The following is a 24600-nucleotide window of genomic DNA, read 5'->3' on the forward strand; positions in this document are numbered from 1 at the left end:
GAGGATTTGGGACATAATACTTGAGATTCATTTGCATTTCCCATTTCCAAGAAAAAGTGCTGACAGATACAGAATAATATAACTTTTAATATCTCCACCTCTACTACAGTGCCTGCCTTTGTAAAAACTGCCATGAAAAGTCAAGTTTACTGGTGAATATGAGTAATGTTTATAAATCCTTTTTTCTTCTGTAAATGTCATGACAAGCCTGATCTAGGCAGACAGTGGACACTTGAGTAATGGGAAATTGGTGCCATGTGTGTGAAGGCTTTTTGTCTCTGCATGTGCTTTGAAGCAAGGAAATGCATGGTTGGCTCAGCTGCAGAGATGAGAAGCAGTTGCTCACCCAACTCATAGAAACACAGCTAATGTATCTAGAAGTGAGCGTTTTAGTAACAACAGCAAATCTTTTTCTTATGTTCATGGAGTAAGAGTATTCCCTTTTCTTTCTATTCAGCTAATTGCCCACTGTCACTGTCTCAGTCTCTTGACTACATTACACAATCTAAGTAAAATTACCTTAATAACGCGTAAAGTGCTCCATTACAGCACCCTTTCAGAACACACAAAACAAAACCCAGAAGACAGCAAAAAACCCATCACAGCTCCCAGCTGCCAACAGCTCCCAGTTAAACTTCCCCAGATCAGCTACAGCAGTCCTGAAATTTAACAGTGTTTTATTTCTATCAGGTAATGGTTGACTTACACTTCTGCATTTATAACCATCTCTCTCTGAACTGGCAGTACTACCAGTAAATGAGTGCCGTTAACTGGGGTCACTTGATTGAACATAAAAGGCACTGCTGAGGCTGTGCCTGCATAGGGCCATGTTTCTTCATACAAAGAGCCTGGGCACTGCTACAGTGGACCCATACTTCTCCAGACAGCTCCACACCACCATGGAGACAGCTCAGTTTGCCTCTCAAGAATGGTATAACCACAGCAGCAGGAGCCCCTACCCAAGCTAATCGCTGCTGCTTAGGACCTGGTTATTCAACAGCACACAGAGCACATCAATCCCTGCTTTCAAAAAGCAAAGATATTCAAAGGAAAGCAGCAGAACACTGCTAAACAGTGGGCTTTGACTCTGCTCTAAACCAGCAGCCTGCTATTAACTAAAGGAGTATCAACTAAAGCTCACACAGCATGCAAAATGAAGTTTACTGTGCGTGTGGTGGGCATTTACATTCATTCATAGGTGATTTGTAATTGTCCAATTTAGCAATCAGTAGATGTTTGCAAAGAACTTGGGTGTTTTGTTGACTTGCTTATGTATATGGTAATGTAAACCTGACGCTGGCATTAGTTTGCATTCCTTGATTCACTGGGAGCTGCATTTGCACCTTGCAGTGAAATCCCAGGGAAGGGAGAGTGTAAAGGTGCCCTGCAGTGGGCATGAGTCTTACAGTGTCTCTGGCCTACCTCCGCCCTTCACTTCCCCTGGTCCTACATAGGAAAAGAGCCCCTTCTGTTTTCATCTTGGCGCAGTTCCTTTCATCTTCAGGCCAATTTAGCTGGGCTAGTCACTGACTATCTGGGGTGTGAAAGCACAGCAGCACGCAGTTGGACAGGGAGTTTGGGTTCTGCCGGGTCTCCATAAGCAGCCAACAGAGAGAAACAAGGGGCTGTAGCTATCGTGTGTGCCCTGTCCCTACTGCTCTCCATGAGTCACCAGGCTCTTAGAAAGCAATTGTTGGTAGTGCTGTGAAAGCTGCATACCCTGACATCATGCCAGTCTCAGATATGCTACCCACATAAAAAGAAGGTAACCTCAACTAAAGATTGACAGACCTTTTCTTGGGGGCAAGTTATCCTACGGCTTTACTCTGCAAGGCTTTTTACTTTACTTTGAAGCATCAACATAGCTCCTATAAGGGAAATACTGAGTTCTAGATGGACCAAAGGCAATCCTCTGAGTTCTCACATAAGAATTACACCATGCCCTTAGATTACTATCTTATCAATCCCATTCTTTACACAGGCTTGTGAGCAGACAAGAGAGAGAATGTCACATCTGCAGAACTCACGAATGAACAGCCGTGTGCTATCAAACAGCTTGCTGACCCACCTCAGATGAGGAATCAGACAACAGAAATGTTGGTAGAAAACAGTCTCTTTGTCCTTCTTGGACTGATCCATTATCATAACATCAAATTGCTCACAGAAAAACTGTTCAGCCCTTAGGCTTCCAGACAGTTACTGCAAAAACATAGGCTTGCAAAGCACTGCTTCCAGTGTCAGTCTTGTCAAAAGATTTAAATAAATCCTTCCCATCGTATTGGTTTGCAGTGCACTTCAGTACTGCTTAGGAGCAGGGGGAATCAGCCCTGCTTCTGTGTCTGGAAGTAAAAGGTTTGGTGCCTGGAAATTTTGCTATAATACTAGAATATTTTCCACAGACATATTTGGATGATTTTTCCTAAAACTATACATGTTTTTCCTTAAAGGGCTTGCTTTAATGATGCAACACCTGTTCTCCTACCTGATGCTAGTACTTCCTAACCTCACAATTCATAGGAGTACTGTGGTGATTAATGAATGTCTTTGAACTGGAAAGTGCTATCTGAGTGCTAATTATTATCCACATACACACTTACTTCTGCTGCTTTCAAGGGCAGAGCATACACATACCATGGTAATAAGAAAGCTTAGAAAAACATATATTGATACATAGGAGTTTTATTCACCCGAGAAATTAATAAAGGAAGATTAAATTAAAAGTTAAATATTTCAATTCATTATTGCACATTTTAGTGAACATTACTCCATCTGTTTAATAAGTTCAGGACAGCCAAAAATGGGAGCTTAGGTTGGAAGGTGCTCGCAAGCTTATCTTCTTGTGCTCTCAATAATACTAATAAGAATTATAAAGATATGTTATTGCTGGTTGTGAGGAACACAGTTAAAGTGTGTGACTGCAAATCCAAAGTGTAAGTTGAAGGCTCAGAAGTTGTTAAAATCCTGCCTCCCAAATGCTGGGGATCAATCAAAAGCTCCCACATACAGCATCCCACTCTCTCCCATGCCTGAGGAAGCATTGCCTGAAGAAACTGTTATCTGATGCTCCACTAAGGTTTTTTTGTAGGTTTTTTATCTCATCCATCTCCAAAATGATGTGATTTGAGTGTAAATGATATTTTCAAATGTTTCCTTAATGAGGATATTTGTTCACATTTATCAGCCAGTGCTAACTGCTTTCAGAGTTTCTCTGCTCCTGCAACTCAACAACCAGCCTGGGAGGGCTTAGGAAGCACATGCTCAGCATGTATAAACCAACCATTCCCATTCACCAGCTTTCCTCTCATAGGACACGTTAATTAAAGTCAACTGATTGAAAAAATAATTACAGGAGAATAGAAAGTGGAAAAGCCTAGACCCCTAATTTAAAGATCTCTGAAGTTTGTGTTTTGTTGAGAGGTAATAATTTTGTTGAGAGTAAAGAGGTTCTCTTTTCTTTTTCCTTCTTGGACTCCCTCTATATTCACTGCTTGCAAAGACATGTAATGGTAACAGGCCATAAGCAGCGGTCTTTCTTTACAGTTATAATGCATATATTCTTTCAATACATGCTTTCTTCTAGCTTTTGTTACTTCTGTGTCTTCAGATGCCCTGAAGACACTGTAGTATCTAACCTAAACAGTTATGTGAACCTGTCTGTAGGATGTGGAATAATGCAAACATTTTAACTGTTTAAAACTGCTACTGTAGTATTTCTCACACTAATTAAAAGCTGGCTAGGGATCTTCTGTCTTGATGCTGCCTCTACTTCAAACAAGAACACTTCAACAAATCAAAACCAGGGAAAACAGTTTAGCATCTTAAGCTAATAACAGTTGTTTTAGAAACCCTTATTTGCTCAAGGGTATAATTCATTCAAAAAATGACCTTAAAATTCCACGTTAAGGAATATAAACCCCTTGTTCTTTGCAAGTGGATGTTTTCAAGCTGCTCTTTCTCAAATTATGATGGTGAGTTTCTTGCAATCTCTCTGTTCCGCCACATGCAAGGGCATTCCCAGCAGAGAAGGGCAGCACTACCGAAGCCAGTCTCAGGGCTGAGAGACCCTTCCACTCTCTGCTGCACCACAGCCTTTATTGTACAACCTTGGGCAAGACACTCCCAGTAAACTCGGGTAGTGGCATCCTCCTCCCATGGACATGCAGAGACCATAAATTCATTACAAAAAGGGAAAAGTTTCTATTAGGTAATTAAATACAGCTCTTAGAAAGCTCTAACTGGATCGTTTCACAAAATGATTGTGTGATTTTGGTGTTGTATCAGCCTTGCCACAGGTGGATTTGATTGAAAGTACCCATTTACCTATACCACTAAGTAGCACAAATTCCATACTGAAACAGAGAGAGGGGTTCATGTTCCCTAATTGTTTGCTTATAAGAGCAGTGGTTTGAACAGCAACGCAGCTGCTTTGAAGGCTAATCCTCCTTCCCTAATCTGCCTCCCCTAAGGCTTTAGAGTTAGTATTTGACCTTTAAGCATATATATTAAATATATGTGCAAAATATACACATGCACACAACAGGCACAGATGGACCTGCACAAGGACCAATAAGGACTTGGCTTTGTTAGTGCTGGAAAACATTAGTAACATTTTCATTTAGCTTTACTTTTAAAGGGTGGGAGATATTTAAGGCAAAAAGAAAAAAAAAGAGAAGTTAAAAAAAAAAAACAACAAAAAACAAACACCAACCCAAACCCACACAGTTAATGTCTGCCATAATTTTAACAGAAAATAAAGCTGAATTCACCTATATATAGGGAGAACGTAGTGCTCTGCATTCATTTAAGATACAAGCATCCACCAGTGCTCCTGGCCTGGAGGTCAGGCTGCTTTACACATTAAATAACCATAGCTGCCATTAGATAACCTCACCAATAAGAGGCACAGAAATTACTTCATCAGGACTGCACAATGCGTATTCTTCTTTGTTGCATTTTAGAATTTTGGAATGCCAGTTCACTGCAGAAAATTAAACACCTGCTATGGAAACCATGAAAAGCAAACACTTTCTCCCCGACACCAAATATTCCAGACACATTGAGAACAAATCTTTAAAGACTTTTTCTGGTATAACTACTTTGAATTATCATTTTTCCACAATGCACCCTCCCTGAAAACTAGTGTTACACAGTCTCTCTGTCCTTAAAACCTCCTTTGTAAAGAAACACCACCTTCAGAATCCTTCCTTCAGATGAGGTTGCATTTACAATTGAAAGATGAGAAAACTGAAGTGATTGCCACCCCTGTGACTTCTGCTGATCTCCAGCCTGAACTCTTGTGTTCAAAGATTTGCTGGTAAGAAATCCAGTTACATTTTCAGTAACCAGTTCCACTGCCTGTGCTCTAATGCACTTTCCTTCATGTTGCTAAAAAACACAGGACCAGCATTAACTCTGTGACAAAAGCATTTATTTTAACTGATAAAGCCATGTGGCACACTAATGGTATTCTTCTCTGGTTCCCTTCTTTCATTTTTTCACTTCCTGGTATCTTACCAGAATGGACATTGGTTCCAGTGGGACTATTCATGCGCTTAAAGGGAAGTATTTGCCTTATGGCTGTGCTCAGCAAGAGGTTTAGAATGACCTACTACCGACCCACTTGGGACTGGCTGCTGCCCTTTCACTGGAGCTGCACGTAATGGAAAGTGTTATATTGAATAGTAAGAATTCACTGAACCAAGCCCAGAAACGTGCTGGTTGTTCCCAGGAGAGGAAAGGCAGCCCTGCCCATCACCTGCACAGACGGTCCACTTACTGCCCACTTTCTGTTTTCTTGTGCGTTCTGCAAGCCAGGAAAGGAGGTCCAAGCACTGTGACCAGTACTTCCCTTGGAAATCAGTACATCTGCAGAGCTTTTTCAACAGGCATCATGGGGACCTGTAGGGTACCAGTTCTGTGTGACTCTTTTTACCAAGGGTGAAGCAGGAAGCTGCCCGCTGTTCATCCTTCTCCTCAAGTTTGACATGCAAGTGCAGCAACTGTGATCATTTCACCCACATTAGATCACTTTATGCTTTCATATTGTTTAACCAATGAAAAATAGAAAGCGACACATGCTTCACTTGAAGCAAGCAAATGGTGGTGTGATTATTAAGAGGGGGTTTTGTGCAAATTGCAACCATGGCATGACCATTTCTCCCAAACTGTGCTCTTTAATGATATTCTACATTGCCTTTTCAAGATGTTAAAAACAGTGACATACAATTAAAGACAAACTGATGGGGCAGAAACTGACTGGATAATTGCAATTAACTGTACCAAAGAAATTCTAGAGAAATCAGTTATTTGGTCTAAAAAAGGACTTAAATCTACTAACCTGCATTGAAAAATATAAATGATCTGCATGTTAAGTTTTAGGTTGCTTTTTTACCTCTTGTAGATGTATTACATCAAACTTCCAGCTGAGAGGATGAGACTATGAGTGAAAAGCGTCCTGGAGATTGTGTGCAGCTCTTTTCCCGGGTCAGAACTGGATTGATCTGAGAACAGTAATTATGAGGCTGACATGTATGTTCTCCTTCATCTTGCTGTTTGGAGCAGCTGGACTTGTTGTCTTCATTCACCTGCAGGATCCAGAAGAAATAGTTCATCAGCAGACACCAGGTTAGCATTCGTCTTTCTATCTGACTCACCCACTCCTTCATGTTCAACATTTTGTACTTATACCCTTAACATATTTTACATATTTCACAGAGGTTGCCTCAACAAAGGTATGTAATTTTTTAATGACGGGTATTTTGAAATCAATTTAAAAAAAAAAAAGAAAAAAAAGGAATTTGCTTAAAAAAATTGTTCCAAGAACCAATTAACTGATTATGCAGGGATCTTTGCCAAGGTGCACAGGGTCCAGCTGGATGGAGTCAATTTTCTGCTGAAGTTGAGACGAACTTCTGCTGCCAGCTATGCCACTAGAAATATGAAATTGGGAAATACCACCAAAAGTTCCTGCAGACATGTTTTGGAATCTACCTTTGCCTGTATAGGGTATTCAATGTGACAGGGAGATGCAAAATAAGAGATGCATAAATGACTCATGCAAGAAACATACAATATTTTGGGATTCATTCTTTTAATGTGCTTAACTTCCATTAAAATTTTCATAACTTTCATCCAGACGCACACCATCTTCGTGTGCTACTCACTTTAAATTGTGAAGAGCCACAAAGACTACATCAATGTAAGAACTGAACTCGTGGTTTCCGTTTAAAGGAGAGGCACACAAGAAGTATGAGAAAGCACAAGATCTCTTGATTTACTTAGTCACTATCTCTTTGGCTAAGGCTGTAACAAAGGCTGGTTGGGAGCCTAGACAAATGCCAGCACAGTTACTCCAGCTCATAATAATGCCCCTGTGTGCCAAGGTCTGGTCACTGTTTGCTTTTATATACACTGAAATTCTCTTTTGACTACGTAAGTACTTTATAAAACTCCTGTTCAATAGATACCTTCATTGTACAATGAACACAACTGTGTAGATTTTAAAGTATTATTAATATTTTTAATAGCGCTGAACCCTAACAGGGAAAACTCTTACATAATTACATTAAGGCTAATTTCTGTGTCCAGGTTTATTAAGTACTTGTTTCCATGTCACTAAACAATCTGTACATTAATATGATTATTATTTAGTCCAACTGCACACCAATTTTTAAAGCAGCCACTCAGCTGAAACTGTAGAAATAATGAATCATCATCATTGTGCAAAGCAGAGAATTAACCAGTCACTTCAGTGCTTTTGCAATTGATTTTTCTATACTTACATATTGACTGAAATTGGACAGTAGGTAGAGGGTGAGGGGAAAGACATATGGACAGTAAACACAGGTAGTACTCTAATGCAACTAAGAATGTGTAACTTTACATTGGAAAGTTAATTCTTTGCTTCTGAAAGAGAAGGAATTTCTAGTGGTGTTTCCAAATCAGTACATTTTTTTCTCCTTTTTTTTCATTGTTGGTCCCTCATCCTGACCTGTCATACCTCTTGAACACCAACTGCTGATTGTAGTACACTGTTGAGTGATTTTTGAGAGCGATATAACCGCAGAAACGGATGGCCAAGAACATTTAAGTAAGAGTGAGTTTGAACAGTGCTCCTGCCTCCAGCAGGTAAACTTTAACGGACTTGATTGCCGTGAGCAGAGTTCTGCATAGATAAAACATGAACATCCCAACAATGCTATTATTGCCAAAGGTGTATAATCAATTGATCAATTCTCACATTCAATTACTATTTATGTTAATAGGAACCAGAACTGCACCCCTGAGTAAAAGGTGCTCAATACAATTACTCTTATTTCTGTCTGGCTGATTTTTGTGTGTGTTAAGTGCTTTGAACTCCCAGTGGTCTCAGATACTACTCATAACCATTGCTTCTGAAAATGATGCCAGTTATCACTACAACCTATTAGGTGTTTAAAGGACACAGGAAAAGAAATATTCATTTCATTAACTAGAGTGGTAGACATATTTCATTTGCAGACAGTCTCCTGTGAAAATCTGTCAATCACAAGTGACATTTTTGGCATGCTGAGAAGGATCCTTCCCTTAAAAGGGCCTGTTTTTAATGGAGATCGGATATTGCTATAATTTGCTTGTCTGATTGCTCCCTAAATAGAATTGAACAAATGCATGTGTGATTAAGCTACATAGGACAACAGATTCTGCATGGCAAAGTTCTATTGAATTAGCCTTGGCTTTTGTATTTCCCGTGCAGTCACTATATAGTAAAACATATTTGCCAGATGCTGGAATCTCATCAGGAAGACTACAGAAAAGTCAGAAACATTTATTTTCCACAGAAAAGCAGAATAGGGGAATTTTGCATTGTCCAAAAGAACATTTTTCATTGTTAGTGTGTTCAGTCATTTTTAATTTAAGATAGTACAATTTATGAAACAAGATTAATAAAAACACTTTGGTGCTTTAGTTTTATCAGTCTGTTCCAGAAACTGTTCTTGATTGTTTTAGTCCTAGCAAGCATGATGGTGAGACCTTGATGTACTACTTAAACCAGTATAAAATCCACAGCCATAAAACTTTAAGTAATGCTTACATTACTTTCACTGAGCAAAGTACTCCTGACAGTAGCTGTTTGTGTTGATTTGTTACTATTCATTTATTCTTTCCCTGTGCTTCACATTTCTACCTAATTGTGATGCTGTACTGAGAAAGCAATATCAAAGTAATTTTCCACAACATTAGTTACAATTTTCTTCTGATCTTTCAAGTGAAAAAATCCCATCCTGTTGGCTTCTGTGAGCATATAAACCTTGATTACATTTATCTGTTGGAAACGAATGCTTACAAAGTATATGTGCCCAGGATAGTGGGTGTAGAGCCTTTTTTGCTGATTGACAAACATGCTGTCTGTGTAGTTTTATTTATATAATGCACATCACTCTGAGCAGATATATTTAAGACAGACAGCCATTTAGGGTTGGCGAAACAGATTTCCTAAGCCAATATATTAAATTCAGTAGGTATTCCTGTGGTCATTAAAGAGACAATAACTTCAGTTACGACAGTCATTTTCTCAGCATCTATGAAGAGTGGTATTACTGTGGAGAGTGCAGGATAAAGCAGGGGTGTGGGGTGAGAAGCAGTATGAATTATAGTCATACACCATACAGAAATGCAATGATCTTGTAATAATTCTCCCTGTAAAATATATATATACACCCCTGCAAATCAGTTGGGGCAATTCCAAGCACAAGGAGAGGCTGGGCAGACTGGATTGAGAGCAGCCCTGAGGAGAAGGTCTTGGGAGTATTGCTTGATGAGAAGCTCATCACAACCTAGCATGCATCCAGCTGTGGAGCTTCCAACACAAGTAGGGATAGGACAAGGAGTCATAGCTTTAAACTGAAAGAGGGTAGATTTAGGTTAGGTATTAGGCAGAAGTTCTTCCTGTGAGGGTAGTGAGGCACTGGCACTGGTTGCCTAGAGAAGCTGTGGCTGCCCCATCCCTGGCAGTGCTCAAGGTCAGGTTGGACAGGGCTTGGAGCAGCCTGGTCTACTGGAAGGTGTCCCTGCCCATGGCTGGGGGTTCAAATTAGATGAGCTTTAAGGTCCCTTCCCTTCAGTTTGTGAGTCCATGATACAAAATTTGGCTTCTGCAGTAAAAGCATTGGGATTTTGCTATATGGTTACTAAGTTCACAAACCTGCAAGAGTTTTCAGTTAGAACTTTTAAGATGAATATGTATGGGCACACACTCCTCTGGGAGCTCGTAAAAAGTGTAAAATACATCTCAAAGGATGCATGTTGTGAGAGCTACAAAAGGGTGAAAACAGGGAGTAGAATGGAAATGGCTTTGCAGTCTGACTATATGAGAATTTGAAAGTCAAGTACGACTATAACCAAGTCTGAAACTCATCTGACTGAGATTCTGCAGTGATTGCTGTCCTTACCTCATCTACCAGTTTCTAACATAATACTGTCATCTTCTTTATTTTCTGCTTTACTCAGGGTGTGATGGGGAGGAGAGGGTGAAAGGGAAGATGACGGTCTGAAGGGCACCATGCAAATGCTATTGCAAACATGATGCCACAAAGGAGCCACAGCATAGAAATCTTACTGTATTTTGCAGTAGTTTTAGAACAAATACCAATATTATAGCTATACTGAAATTTTCTTATTTACTTATTCAGAGCACATACACCTTGTTACTCACAAATTACAGTCCTATGCACATCTCCACGCTCCCTATACATTTCCATAATACTATCCTAGCACACAATGCACTGGTTGTTTGTCACACCGGAAACTTTTTATAACTACAATTGAAAATGAACTAGCATTGATATATAATTTCAGAAGGAATTTTCTCATAATTTGCAACTTACTGCTTTTTATAAACTGGACACTGTTTAATCTGCTTTTCAACTGACAGCATCAGCAGAAATCATGAACAAAAGAAGCTGGTGACTGTAGCTGAGGCAAGCAAGGTCACTGATACTCTTTTCAAGAAGAAGTGGCACACTGTTCTGTGTGTAAGGTCAGCTTCCATCAACTCAAGAGTGAATGAACCTTCTGCTCTCATTCTCTGAGCCTTCTTTAGCTGAACTTCCCCCAGCAAAAAATTCCCTGTGTGCAGACTCAGTTCCCAAGAGTCTGCAGTTACTGGGACGAAAAGAAAGAGATCTATTTCCTAGTCTGCAGTGGCAAGGCACTTACATGAGGGAAATGCAGTCTTACAATATATCCATTTTGTTGGTTAAAATGGTTGTTGTTTAGTCTGACTGTGACTGTGAACCTGGATATTTTTCCATGAAAGAAGTCCTGGCAATGACTTAATCAGTCTGTTGCTATAGGGGGATCAAATGCGGTCCAGGTGGTTACAAAAGAAACCCTACCCCACACTGTCAGTGCAGACCTCTTCAGAAGTCATTTCTAGTGCTGAAAGCAATCACGTATAAGCTGTTTTATCACTAGTAATGTATAGAGATTGTCTCCTACAATGCTTTTCCTCTGCTTTCATGACTATGCTGTATCTTTGGAAGTCATACGAAAAACGCAGCATTTATTTATGACACGCTATTGGACAGTGACACTTTTTTTTTCACAGTTTCTGTTAACATTCTTTAGCCTAAAGCCCATTAAAGCAAATAAGCTATAGCACTGCAGGCCACTATTTATGACCCAGTATTTCCTGTTGACCATCAGCAAGTTCTTCACAAGAGTCAGAACACTTTGGTGTTAGACTTTGCAATTGGGATCCAAAGCCTCTGCAGTTTCTTCCTCTCCTGCCATACAACTTATAGATTGTGCTGTATTGTGTTATATGAGGCAAATCACCTGCCAAATATCTCCATTTCCTATTCTAAAGGAGCTTCTCTGCAGGGGCTTCAAGATACCTAAGGACTGCTAGATCCTACTACAAAAAGGCAAGATGAAACCATATTAACTGTGACATTATCACAAAATCCAGTGCATTGCTAGCAGCAGTTATAATCCTACTGCAGTGGTGTACACATACATCAGATGACTGAACCAGATCCACTGCCCATTTATTTGATGGCATAAAGTCCATGTCACCTAATCCCAAATGTATTTATCAGCATAAAACTGGAGTGATGCAGTGCTAAATCACTCGCATAGTGCAGCTTCCACTCCCATAGGTTTCCCTATCCTCTCTTTTTCTGTGAGCACTTCTTCTCAGGTGCTGACTGGTTAAAAAAGAAAAAAAAAGGTTTGATATTTCTTTTAAAGCCTGCTTTAAAAAACTGTCAGAGGTTGACACTTCTTTGTTGTGTCTGGCAAAATAAAAAGTGACCTGCCATCTCAGAGCTGCATTCATTTATGGTGCTTGGCAACATATCACAGGCAAAACTCAACCGCACTGTGATATGTCAGCAGTCCCAGAGTGGCAGCTTTATGAAAGTATATTCCTAGGCAACAAGCCTGGATGCTTCTCAGATTCCCCTGGAATTTTGCAGAGGAATTACAGAAGCGTGCAAAAGTTGACCAGCAGACTTTCATTTCATTCAAAATGTTTATTCTAAATGTAAGACTATATTGAGCTTTTCACAGAAAATGTGTGAGCACTAGATAGCTTTCTTTCATAAGTCAGCTATCATTCAGTTTGCTTGATTTTTAAAATTTGATACCACACTGAGGAACTGAGGTAAGTTTAAAATACCTGCTAGATTTTCTAAAGTTTATGCCATTTTAGACGTGTTTTATTATATATGTTTCCATTTCTCAAAGTTATTAACGTTCCCCTAAAAGCTTAACCAAAACTTCCTCTCTCTAGCAGTATCATCCTTTTTCATTTAGTAAACATTAATTTTCCTTTCATGATTCTAGTGGAGCTTGAAATTAAAGGTGGCTTTCTTCTCTATTATGGCTTGCTTTGTGTATCAGCATCATAACTGCCATTTTACTGCTTTAGTACCAGTCAAGAGAGCATAAAAAGCAAATAACTGATCTTGTATAGGCCCTACACAAGAGCAACTTCATGTGGACGTGTTTATAATTTTCTCCAAATTAATTAGCTATTTTTGAAAATAAGGACTGGTTTTGGATCTGTCACCACTTGACATATGCAGGGTCATTAACTGATTTTAATCTTGTTACGTACAGACCCTATCCTACAAGATGCTATCTCATAGCATCAGTGCAGAAAAGCACTTCAGTATCAACTAAGTGGCACAACCGTTAGTTCTGCTCTGATGCCTGAAGTGATCTGCTGCCTGAGGGTCAGAGTATTCCTCACCTTGCACAATTAAGTCCCATCTTTGGGTCTCAGCCACTTCAGAAGACCTATGTGGTGATTAAGGGGAAAAATGCTCCAGCCAGGCTCTTCCTCATTGCCACTTCTGGACATAAGGGCAATTCAGACATGCTCTTTCCCTCCTTTTTTTCAGAGTCACTATCCACTGACTGTCTACACCTACAGAAATGGAGCCTTTCAGGGCTCTGTCCTTGCTTTTTTGGTTCAAAACCACATGTTTTCTCATAAATCTCTTTGCAGGGGCTAGATGTCTGATGTTTTGCACTTTGTAGCACATTTGCCAAGAGATCAGTGTTTACTGACTTTGGGTACTCCTAAATGGTGAAAGTGAAATGCGCTGTGCCACCGAGTATGTATGATCATAAGCAAAGGAAGTTACAAGGTCTGGGAGGCAATCAGGGGACACCCAGTCCCTTTCTGGAGCAGTGGGAACTGAACAGCCTCAGGAGGGAAAAAAAGTAGGTTGTGAATTAAACTACTCACCCCTCAAAGGAGGTGCCTACGGTCCAGTGCCCTGTTCCTTCTCTGTTCTAATTCACTTACCTTTCTCCTTCCATTTGGCATGATGATTTGTAGCGCTGAGCTCTTTGTAATGATGGCACAGATAATGACTGGGACAAACAAAAGTGTATTTGGCTTTAGAATTACTTTAGGCTTGAATTCACAGGAGTCTTTGGATGGCCTGCACCTGCTGCAGTCAGAATGTCTGACACGGAAGCAGATGAGATGATACACGAATACTTATTACTGTGGCCAGGAGGACAGAAAGCACAAGCCTAAATAGAAGAAACTGGTCATTTGCCCAAGTGGCTATTTGAAAGGGGTGTGAGGGGAGACTCCTTTTCTCAAGGTTCAGGTAGTGTACAGCGGCCAAGATCCTACATACCTGTTTCCAGTTTGTTGCATTTTTTTCTTTAGTCGTTTGACTTGACATTATTTGTTAATAAAGTTCTGCACAACTTAATACCCGTAAGTCAAACCACAGAAGAAATTATAGACAGCAATCACTGCTGCTGTATGTGAACTGAATGCAGCTTTAATTGGGTCCTCCTAATTGTGCATGCAGCTGCTAGGAACAACATGGTGATGCTTATCTCATACAAGAAAACAAACTCCTCTCACTGCTCCATTGTAGCCGGTGTACTTCAATGAAAAGGTGTGTATCCAAATAGACACAAAAGTAAACACAGACACCTGCAGGCAGATACCATGAATTTTATGCCATAGCAAAGCAATTCTGTACTCATTGAGACTTTAATGTAATTCACTGTAATTGCTTAAAACACAACCTAAAGACTGTGGTGAGAACTTAAGCAGGGCTGAGATGCCATTCACATGCCCAAAACAAACATCGGCACCTCAGCCACTAAGTTCATTTAGATACTGTGAACAGCCAAGTCTAATTGTGGAAACCAAACTGGGTTTTCATAAGCTGTTAAATTGAAACCTGCCCCTCCATCCATTTACTCAAGAGATGTTACTACCTGTAAAGAGGAGGCATCCTTAATTCACTACTTAATTAAAATTCCAATTATTCTGCATTTATGAGCTGCTCATTCTTATGCTATTGAAGGGAATTAAGTTACTCAAGAATGTACAAAGTCAAGTATTAATACCTACATATTGATGATGTATTCAGTGCTGCATGTCACTGCCTGTTCCACTACCACATTTCACCAACGCCTGCAGAATGCATCTAGCTAATCATTATAACAGCATTTGGAAAGAAAAGCATGTAAATGGGAGAGAAACAAAAAGGGAAAAAAAAATATGTGTGCAGCACAGAAAGAATGGTAGGAAAGGAAGTCTGAGAAACAAAAGTTGAGATAACTTCCTTTTTTGTTCTTCACATTTGGAATTATTTAATGAAAGGAGCTTCGAGGGTTTTTTGGTAGAAAAACATCCAGAGAGACTATATACTTTAAACATTTTTTTTAAAGGAAAATAAAAGCATTGTATTAAACCAAAATTGTTTAATTAAATTAGAATGTAAGAGAAAATTTACTGCAGTTTTATAAACCATGTTAATAAACAATGGGCCCACAACCAGTATGACTGAAGTTCCCAGAGGTGCTAAAATGGATACAAGGGAAGTAGTAAGGAAAATGAATATTTACTACAGTAAATTTACAGTAGTTAACAAACTTAGAAAGAACACCTTGAATTTTTAAGAACACTAAATATTCTTAATGAACAATAATGATCTAATTATATTTTACTTCCAAATACAAATCTTTGCGACATAACACGTTCTTAATGTCTACACATTTGCACACTATATTTTTCCTCTTGCTTGTTTCCAGATATCAAATTATATATTCAGTATATTCTGATTGTTCTCTGCCTTTTCCTCTAAAGGCACTGGCTTCACTTCTTAATTGAGACCCAGTGGAGATAAGTTCACCACAACATAATTTAATGAACGATGGAAGAGTTACCTTTTACTGCATGAAGTATCAAGCTGCATGACAGAGAGGGAGTATCTCCTAGGTGACGTTTCAGTAGATAATAATTAACTGAGACATCTCCTAAAATAATACCACCCCACACAAATGCAGTCCTTCCCCCCCAAAAGTGGACAACACATAAAGCAAATTAATTAGCCAAGGACACAGTTCCTAAAAGGAGTTCAGTGACACAGTTTTTTCCTCCATGAAATCACAGATTGGGTATTTGAGACCTACAGTACAGACGAGTGTATTTTACTCCTTTCCCCCCTTCAACTTCAAAGGCTGAATTGGACTTGATTTACCCTTCACATTAATCTTGAATATGCCATCACCAGAGTGATGATGATTCTCCTTTTTGCTCTGAATGGTTCCAAGCAGCCAGCAGCGGTACTCTCACCACACACAGCTGTCAGCTCAGCACCTCCTGACACCTTCACTTCAGGCCTCTGGGGAGACACTTCCGTAGCATCAGCCTCAATGTATTTTTTGTTTTATTTACTTATATTTTTGGGTAGGGGAAAACACTCTGTCTTTTAAATGTCTCACACAACACAGCCTGGGGAGCAGGACTGAGCAGCCTACAGTCCCCATTGCAGGGACATGGCTGACAGCACACTGCCATTCTTCTTCACTCCCTCATCCAAGCATTCTGCTTCCAGCCCTGTCCCTACCTTAAATAGCAAAGGCATCCTTCTGTTGTATATCAAAATATATCTTTGTATATTTTTGTTGCAATTTAATGTTACCTAGATTTCAAAGTCCTGAAATTAGGGAGCGTGAGTCAAATGCTGGCTCCGACTGAGTTCAGGGGGTGTGTAGATTTATAGGCATTTCTACAGCATTCAGCCACTTTGATCACAGCCCTCCATACCACCACAGTCAGTCATTTGATTATAATGAAAGATGTTTCATAAAGAACTGCTGAGACAGCATTTCAAAAATTCTGAATATTTGCATATTCATTGTTTCTGAGATTCTGTTTACTATTTCTTTACAACCACTGATGCTGTAAAAACATTCAAGTGAAGGGCGAATTGTTAATTCCAAGGGATAACCTATTTGCTATAAGAGAAGCTTTAATTAGCAAGACAAACCATCGTCTTGTAGTCATTTAGAGGAATCAGAGGCAAGCACAGCAACACAGGTCTTGGTTGCAGCGAAATACATATCATCTCCTGTCTCAGCAGAGAAGGTGCCCAGAGTTAACAGTTTACCTTGGGAAAAGGCAATTCTGTTTCATGGCCTGGACTTTGCTCCCTAAATGAAGCACTCATTAAATCTCTTGCATGCAATGACTGAATCTTCTTAGCCTAGTTGCATGAAGCTGTCCGTCTCTACTTTTTTCATCTGGCAAGCTGAAACATTCTGTAGTGGGAATTTCACATGACCAACATTTCTTGAATGCATAGCTGTGTTTGGGTTGTTGTGTCCATTGATGAGTTATGTCTCAGATGCAGGGCACCTGCAGGGGAAATGGGAACCCAGGTGCAGGCAGCCAAGAGTGTTTTTTAGACTCAGAATGGGACAATCCGTAAGTCTGATAATGTTCCTGCCACAAGGAGAATAAAATTGGTATAGACTAATAAATACAGACTTCACAAAGTGAACTCACGGCTTAACAGCAAACTGTCTGCAACAGGTTTAATAATTGCGCAATTCTCTGAGCAAGATCGGGTCCTAAAGATGATAGGGTTTTATCCCTCAGCATAGAAGTTGTAATAAAAGACAACTGGAAGTCTCTCCATCCTCACAGTGGGCCACTGTTGTGTCAGTGTCAAATATAACTTGACAAGACAGTTGATACCAGCAGGATTCTCAGAGATGGCGAAGGTAATACAAGATGTTTCACCAAATAAAATCTATCATGTAGGTTATTTATATTAAGGGGCAAAAAAACCTCCTATTTTTATTCTCTGCATTTCCTGGACTTAATACATTGCAGTGTGTCTTTTAAAAATGGATGCTCAAGAGCTACAGAAACATTTTGCAGTTAGCATGCTACCCATTGAGGCCGTAACATGACTGCCGAGTGCAAATTCCAAATAGCTCATGTCACTGGCTGTCCCTGATAAATCACAGTTTAAAACAAATACCGCTCAAGCTTATCTTCTGGTAGTAGATCAATACCCTGGGGCAGTGCCATCTGATAACACTCTGCATAGTCCAAGGGAAGCTTTCTCACTGTTCCCACTGGACAGCCAGCTAAGCCCTTTATTCTTCAAATAATTAATTTGAGAAGTGTAGTTTCAACCAAAACCAATCTTTCTAAATGAATGTATTTGAAATGTAAATTTTGCAAAGTCTCATTTCTTGGAGGGGAGGGAGGGAAGGGGGAGGTGGCCATGCAGGGAAACAATAACAGTTAAACCACATCCCAAACAATAGGAATGAAACATTCTGGATTAATCAAAGTGATCCACACTGAAAAATAAGCATCATTGCAGCAGAAATTTCCCAACTATTTTTAGTTTAGCTGTCAGTTCAGAATCTTGACACAGTCTGCTTAAGTGGCATTTCAAAGGAGATCTAATATTTATAAAGTAAACCATCACCCTCTTCTAGACATGGCATTAAATAAAACTTGCTCTCCCGCTGTGAGCAGGAGGTCTTGTCTTTGCTTTCTACGATGCATGAGCAATAAATGGGTTTTTTGGGGACCTACCTGATATGAAGTGTGAGATGTAAAAAATGTGTCTTAATTTTAGTTAGAGAATTCTATTAAGGTAAAGGCATAATCCATTCCTCAAGCATTCTAGTTTTAAACAAAGTAATTACTGCGGAAGAATGGGTTTGTTTTGTTATTTCATAAAATATGTAAACCAAAAACCCACCTCCAATCCCACCATCCATAAAGTGTGTTGCAGATACCCCAAACACAGCACCACCACTGAAAAACTTTCTCACTGGTGCCTGTTTTCAAAAACAAATCCCTGCATACACACATACATACGAAAACTAATGAACTCCAACATACAACTTCAAAATGTTTATCCAAAGCTTTATAGAGAAGCTAATAGTTTAAGTGAAGAGCGTATTAACATTATATGCTAATGAAATCTTCATTTAATAAGATATATATCCATTCAAATTCTCTGTACCTTTCATCAACACAGCATACTGGGAAAATGAAGTACCAAGACTGCAGTTTAAGCTGATATAAAATCAAATGATCCATGTTAACAAGACAATTACATAACTGTTGGAAACTAAAAAAAATAAAAAAAAATATCAGAAGTTCACCAGATAGAAACTGGTTTTGAATGATGTGAGAGCTCGGTTGTCAGAGCAAATTGATAGTTGCTACTGTGATTAGAATAATATCAGTGGTAAATTAGATTTCAATTTTATTATGAGAAAAGTCTAGCTCAGGTGCTTCAAAAAAGAAGGCAAAATTGCAAATTACAAGCAGTTTACGTTGGCCTCTTTCAAATGACTGGAGAATGCATTACAGGGAGATTAGCATTTGGAAAGGTTATTTGAAGGCGGTAGAATAAGAATTGTTAACAGCTACTCTTCTGATGGACACAGCAAACAAAATGATGCACATTTTGTGCCATGAGGCACATATGTTACATAAAGGTTTGGTAGATACTATTTTCCACAACAAAACATTGCCATGCAAAGGGCACAAACCATGGGAATTAACTCTTACACTTAAAATTCAACAGCTTTTAGCTAGTAATATCGTATACCTACAGTCTGAAGATGCAGTATAGGGATTTCTCCACAGCAAAATTTTATTCTAGAGGCAATACATAAACAGTCTTATACAGCTCCCTCACAGGCACGTTTGTCAACTTATGCAAAAACAGCCAGGAAGTAGGATGCTTGGGAACACTGTGGAGTTGATCTGAGTACAGCTCACAGCTCTGGCGGCCCTGCTTCTGTCTCTCCACAACCACTTCAGAGCAGTAGCTGTCAATAAGTCAGTGTGGTCTGTGGACCCCTGAGAGTCCACGGATTGCTTTTCAGTTAACTCAGAGGTCCAAAAAAAGTTAAGAGAAGTAAGATTACATCTAGCAAACCTCAATATAAAGAGGTCCGTACGTCCACAGAGTAATTTCAGATGCTCACAGGCTTGACAAAGGTTGAAACTACTGCTTTAAGGGTATAAGTACCAGAAATGTACCTAAAGTTATGCGTCTGGTTTGAATTACAAAACAGAAATGATATCTCCAAGAGGAAGTTGTAGTAAAACACAGTCCTTCCTGGGTGTGTAAGTAATAGGAGTGCTCCACGCTAGATACAAATAAGCACACAGCTGAAAAGTTGCATTACCTCAGTAGGCAAGCACAGAAGCAGGTTTAGTAGTAAATGTGCCTGCACTTAATGGTCTTTTTTGCAGCCTTACACTGTCTATCCAGGAGTGTGCAGGGCTCTGCACAATTCCATGAGAGCCAGACACAAAAGCAACACATAGATGCTTTCCGGCTGTTCGTGGCAACCACATTTAACCCGTCTTCCAAATGTACATCTTTCAGATCTCTTATTCTAACATTTACTTATATATCTGAAACAACAGAAAGGGAAAGCTTTATCTAGGAAAATAACCAAAATAACCAAAACTTCAGAATCACCAGTTTGGTTTAAACTTCAGCTTCCCCGGAAGTAATGCACATAGACTCTGCTACAGCTGCTGGCAACCTCATCCTTTAAGCTGTGATTCAGTTCAGCAACTGTCCGTCTGTCCAGGCGTAAGCACTCATGGAACTGAGTGTGACTGGACAGGAACAGTATCTAAAAATTCCACAGGCAAGATAGAGTCTTCCCACTTCAACACTTAAAAGTGATCAGTCTCAGCAGGTTCCAAAATCACCTCTTCTTTCAACCTTTCGGTGCATTGGGCACACGGATCTTTCTAGGATTGCTTTACCCTCTCATACACATAAATAACTGTATTTGCTCAATGACTGTGTTAGCTCCTTGTACAGGTGAAGATTCAGGTATGTAGGTGCTTCAAAAATAACTTTGGAAAACCTAATTCAAAGGCCACTGAAGTCACCAAGAAGTTTTCCACTGACTTGTTTTGGATTATGTCCCAAGTACTTATGAGTTCCTTCAGCCCTTGTGCTTCAGTAGAGTTGAACTCAGCTTACTAAAGATGATACACTGCTTTCTTCCTTATTACTGGTTGAAATTCATATTCACAGTGCAGCACTTTGAGTCAGAGGTTTTCCCCAGATGCTTCTGATGCTTATCCTCCTTTGTTAAAGAGAATGCTACTTCATATAACAAAGCTGGTAGCCTCTATTCAAAATCTACCCTGCTGCAAAGAATGATGTTGTCAGACAGACGGATCTTTCTCCAATAACTTTTGCAGCAGTTTTGTTATAAAGATGTTAAAGATAACATTGAAGAGAAAAGGAACAGATTTAGAGTCTTGGGACAACAAAATACAAAGCATAACATAGAATCATAATACTGATACTTGTAATTGGAAGAGCTATTGAGAAAGCATACCCTGGGCTTTGGGGAAGAATAAGGAAAACGAGTAATGTAGGCTGCTAAAAGAACAAATAGTTTTTGTGAAAAGGGATAAACATTTTTGAAGCACTGCTAATTGTTTTTCTTCATTGTTGTAACTGAGATTTAATTGTGGTAACAGGAAAAGGCATCAGCCCAAGACAGCACACTCAAGACAGGAGTGATGCCCCCAGCTCACAATGAAGTTAATCCAGGCAACTACTAAGTACAATAAAAGTCCAGGAATAGCATGTATATCATGGCAACAGAGATTCACAGCAGTTATTCTAGCTCTGTGAAATAGAAATGATAATGAACAGATTTTAAAATGCATTGATATTGAGAGTACTTAGAAACATTACACTAAAATAACATTACAGTGATGCCTTTAAGGCCAAATTCTGCTTGCATAGTCAAGGCTTGTATGTAGACTGTTAGGTGGCATTTTCTAATGCAACAACAAAATCGCGATCTCCCACCATTAACTTAAAATTTTGAAGAGTAGAAAGTTACATAAAGGAAAGCTAGTTAAATATACCAGGCACAAAGTACAAGATCTATTACACAAACTACACATCCAGACAGTTTATCCAAGAGTGGAAGGGATTATTCTTCATTGAAATCATTCTACGCTCTAACTAAAGTACAGGTTGCACTTAACTCATTTTGGTTAGATGTCCTATTTCTTGTAGTTAGCTCTTTTCCCATGAGAAAGACAAAAATAAAAATCCCAAACGACAACAAAAAAAACCAAAAACAAAAACAAACCCAAACAAACAAGAAACCCCAAGACTAGCTACTGTCAAATAAAACCTGGTTTTATTCATTGCAGAGTAATTGCCACGCTCTTCAGTGTGCACCAATCTGCAATACCTAGAGAAGGGTTCTTGGAGTTCTTAGTGATGGGCTGTTTCATGGCTGAATGCATTACAGAGTGCAACCAGGCTCTCTGGCATGCACTTCTGCAGTGTTTCTCTCTATCTGGTACACCTAATGAGCAAGTTTAAAAGGATCAAATCACCAAGTGGATAATGTACCTAGTGGGCTTTCTCCAAGTATGTTTTTTCTTGCTTTCTACCTTTGAAAACAAGTTAAAAATGCAACAGAGAGGAAAATTGCTCATGACTTCAGACCTTGCTGGCTTTCCTACATCACCACAGCTTGTAAAAAGCCACTCTGAACAGCACAGCAAAGTAGTTATGCCAATTAGAAAGGCTGGAGTAATAATTTTGAAGTAGCAGATGTCTGACATGTCATTCCTAATTGAAGTCTTCTAGCACAATTTCTGTATTTTTTAGTTTGTTTTGGGTTTTTTTTTTTTTGCACTAAGTACTGTAGCCTCCAGAAGCTTTGTATAATTAAACACCTATCATAGTGAGCACAATGTAGCAGAGTTGAGGATTAGGTGATCTTACTCCTGTAATAGGATTTGTCAGCTAATTGTTACTGAAATGACAGCAGCATCTCTTAATAGGAGCACAAAAATTGTCATGGCGGTTCAGATCAGGAGCCTATCTACCCATTAAAATACCCTGTCTTCAGCAATGGACAGTATTGATATTACTTAAATGAAAATTCAAGGTAGACTGCTATGGAATAAACTACTATCTGGTATTCAATATTCTCATTAGTGAAAAATAGGTTATGCTCTAACCCAGGAGCACTCATATTTCTTACAAAGCTTCTTTCACTTTGGCTAAGATGCCCAACCTTTTTCATTTCATTTCATAAGATTTTCTTTCTGTGACTCCTGAACAGTCTCATAATTCAGAAGACAGACAGTGTGCTGCCTCCCCTTGCTCTTTAGTTTAATTTGTTTGTGGCATCACAGTCATACCCAGACCAGCTCATGGTGACTGCAAGGTTAGAACTCCAGGAAGCACAAAACCCAGAAATAGATGGGTTCAAAGAGAATAGAAATGTGTGACATGGTGGTGCAAAAATTGAGATGTGTAGAGAAGACTTTCCAACAGCCTGTTGCTGAAATCATCCAGTTCAAGAAATTTTGAACAAGACAGCAGCAACGGCAGTGGAAACTGCAACTTAATTCAGTGGTAACTCATACTGACTTTAGAAGAACAAGCTGAAATCTTTAGGTAGGGCTGTCAAGAAAGATGTGAGAGCTACAGCAGCTTCCATGGGCAGCCTCTCAGTAGCAAGGGATCCAGAAGGAACAAAGAACCACCTTTGCTGCATCAGCATGGTCCTGCCCTGTCAGCCTATATGTATAATGTTCAAGGAAAGAGGATACTGAGGAAGGAGAGGAATAGAGCTGGGTGATGTGAGAAAAGCAGCTCTCTACTATTTCTCTCAATGAGGCTCCAAATACTGTTGCCCATGGGCAAGGTCACAGAGGAGTCAGCTTCTGACTTCACATGTAAGCCACAACCATTGAATCATTTGGGATTGTTTTGTTTTACTCACAAACCCAAGCAAACGTTCAGAAAACTTACACCGTGACTTTGGCATTATTGTTTCTACTGCAAGAATAAAACAAAAACAAGCTCTGAGAGCAGTACACTGCACTATCAGATAATTATATCACAATAGACTCAAGCTCTTTCAAATAACTAGTTAGTCAAACATCTGCTGCAAATTAATATTGGGCCAAACTTGTCTCTTGGGTAATTCGATGGACTTCAGTACAATTAGGCAAGGAATGATCTGTTCCAACACATTTACTGTCTATGGATAATTTGCTCCTTCCTTGCATTGCTTTAGCTTGAAATCCTCTTGCAGTGCAGTTGCTATTTGCTAGCTTGTGCTGATGCATCCACTTTTTCTGGCTTAACTCAAGAAAATTCAAAATGCACACACTGCCAAGGAAATGAATTCATTCAATAAGCCCTACGATGTCAACTCTTAGTAATTCTGTAATGCTGGAATAAACAAAGCCAGAAATTATACTTGGCTTTCTAGACCAAATAAAACCTTATAAACCTGTAAGGACTCATAAATTTCACTGTACAAAAACTGATACAAAGGTAACTCTTAACTTGGAAAATTGAAATTGCATTTTAATTCAGATCCAAAATTGTAACAAATGAAGCTAGTATGTATTGACTGCATTAACAATTCATAAATGCACCGAAATAGCTAAACAGACTTTATGATGTTGCCATGTCTTTGAGGCATTGATTAAAGCCTGTAGATGCCAGTCTGTCACTGTAGCAGCTATTCAGTATGTGCAGTGTTTGCCCATCAATGTCTTTTGTCATTGGTTTGACTGTTCTGCTCCTGCCCAGGTTGGCAGCTATTTCAAAAAATGAACTGTCACCATGGGATAATCAATTAATGAAGCATGAATTGCTTGACTGGGTCTTCTAATGAATGCTAACATGTAAACACTTGTCAGACCACAGGGTCTGTGTGGTTATATTCGTGTCTGTGAAGCTGACTGGCAGCAAAGCCATAAGCAAAGACTAACTTTAC

At 39.3% G+C, this 24600-nt stretch overlaps 1 protein-coding gene across 3 annotated transcripts in view; it reads left to right on the forward strand.

Moving 5' to 3' along the window:
• The window catches only part of CHST8 (carbohydrate sulfotransferase 8), a 176228-nt gene that overhangs the window by 37296 nt on the left and 114332 nt on the right, over positions 1-24600 (forward strand). For 2 of the 3 annotated variants that reach the window (XM_061469166.1, XM_061469167.1), the window contains exon 2: positions 6401-6624. The exons of the other annotated variant lie outside the window; for it this stretch is intronic. In XM_061469166.1, the coding sequence (XP_061325150.1) occupies positions 6516-6624 (109 nt within the window). In that variant the 5' untranslated portion in view covers positions 6401-6515. The remainder of the gene's footprint in view (positions 1-6400; positions 6625-24600) is intronic. 3 annotated transcript variants of the gene reach the window in all.

This window comes from Pezoporus flaviventris, unplaced genomic scaffold (assembly GCF_033815535.1).
Source record: "Pezoporus flaviventris isolate CSIRO_AGI_PZ_B2104156 unplaced genomic scaffold, CSIRO_AGI_Pfla_v1 ptg000054l, whole genome shotgun sequence".
NCBI classification, from domain to species: Eukaryota; Metazoa; Chordata; class Aves; order Psittaciformes; family Psittacidae; genus Pezoporus; species Pezoporus flaviventris.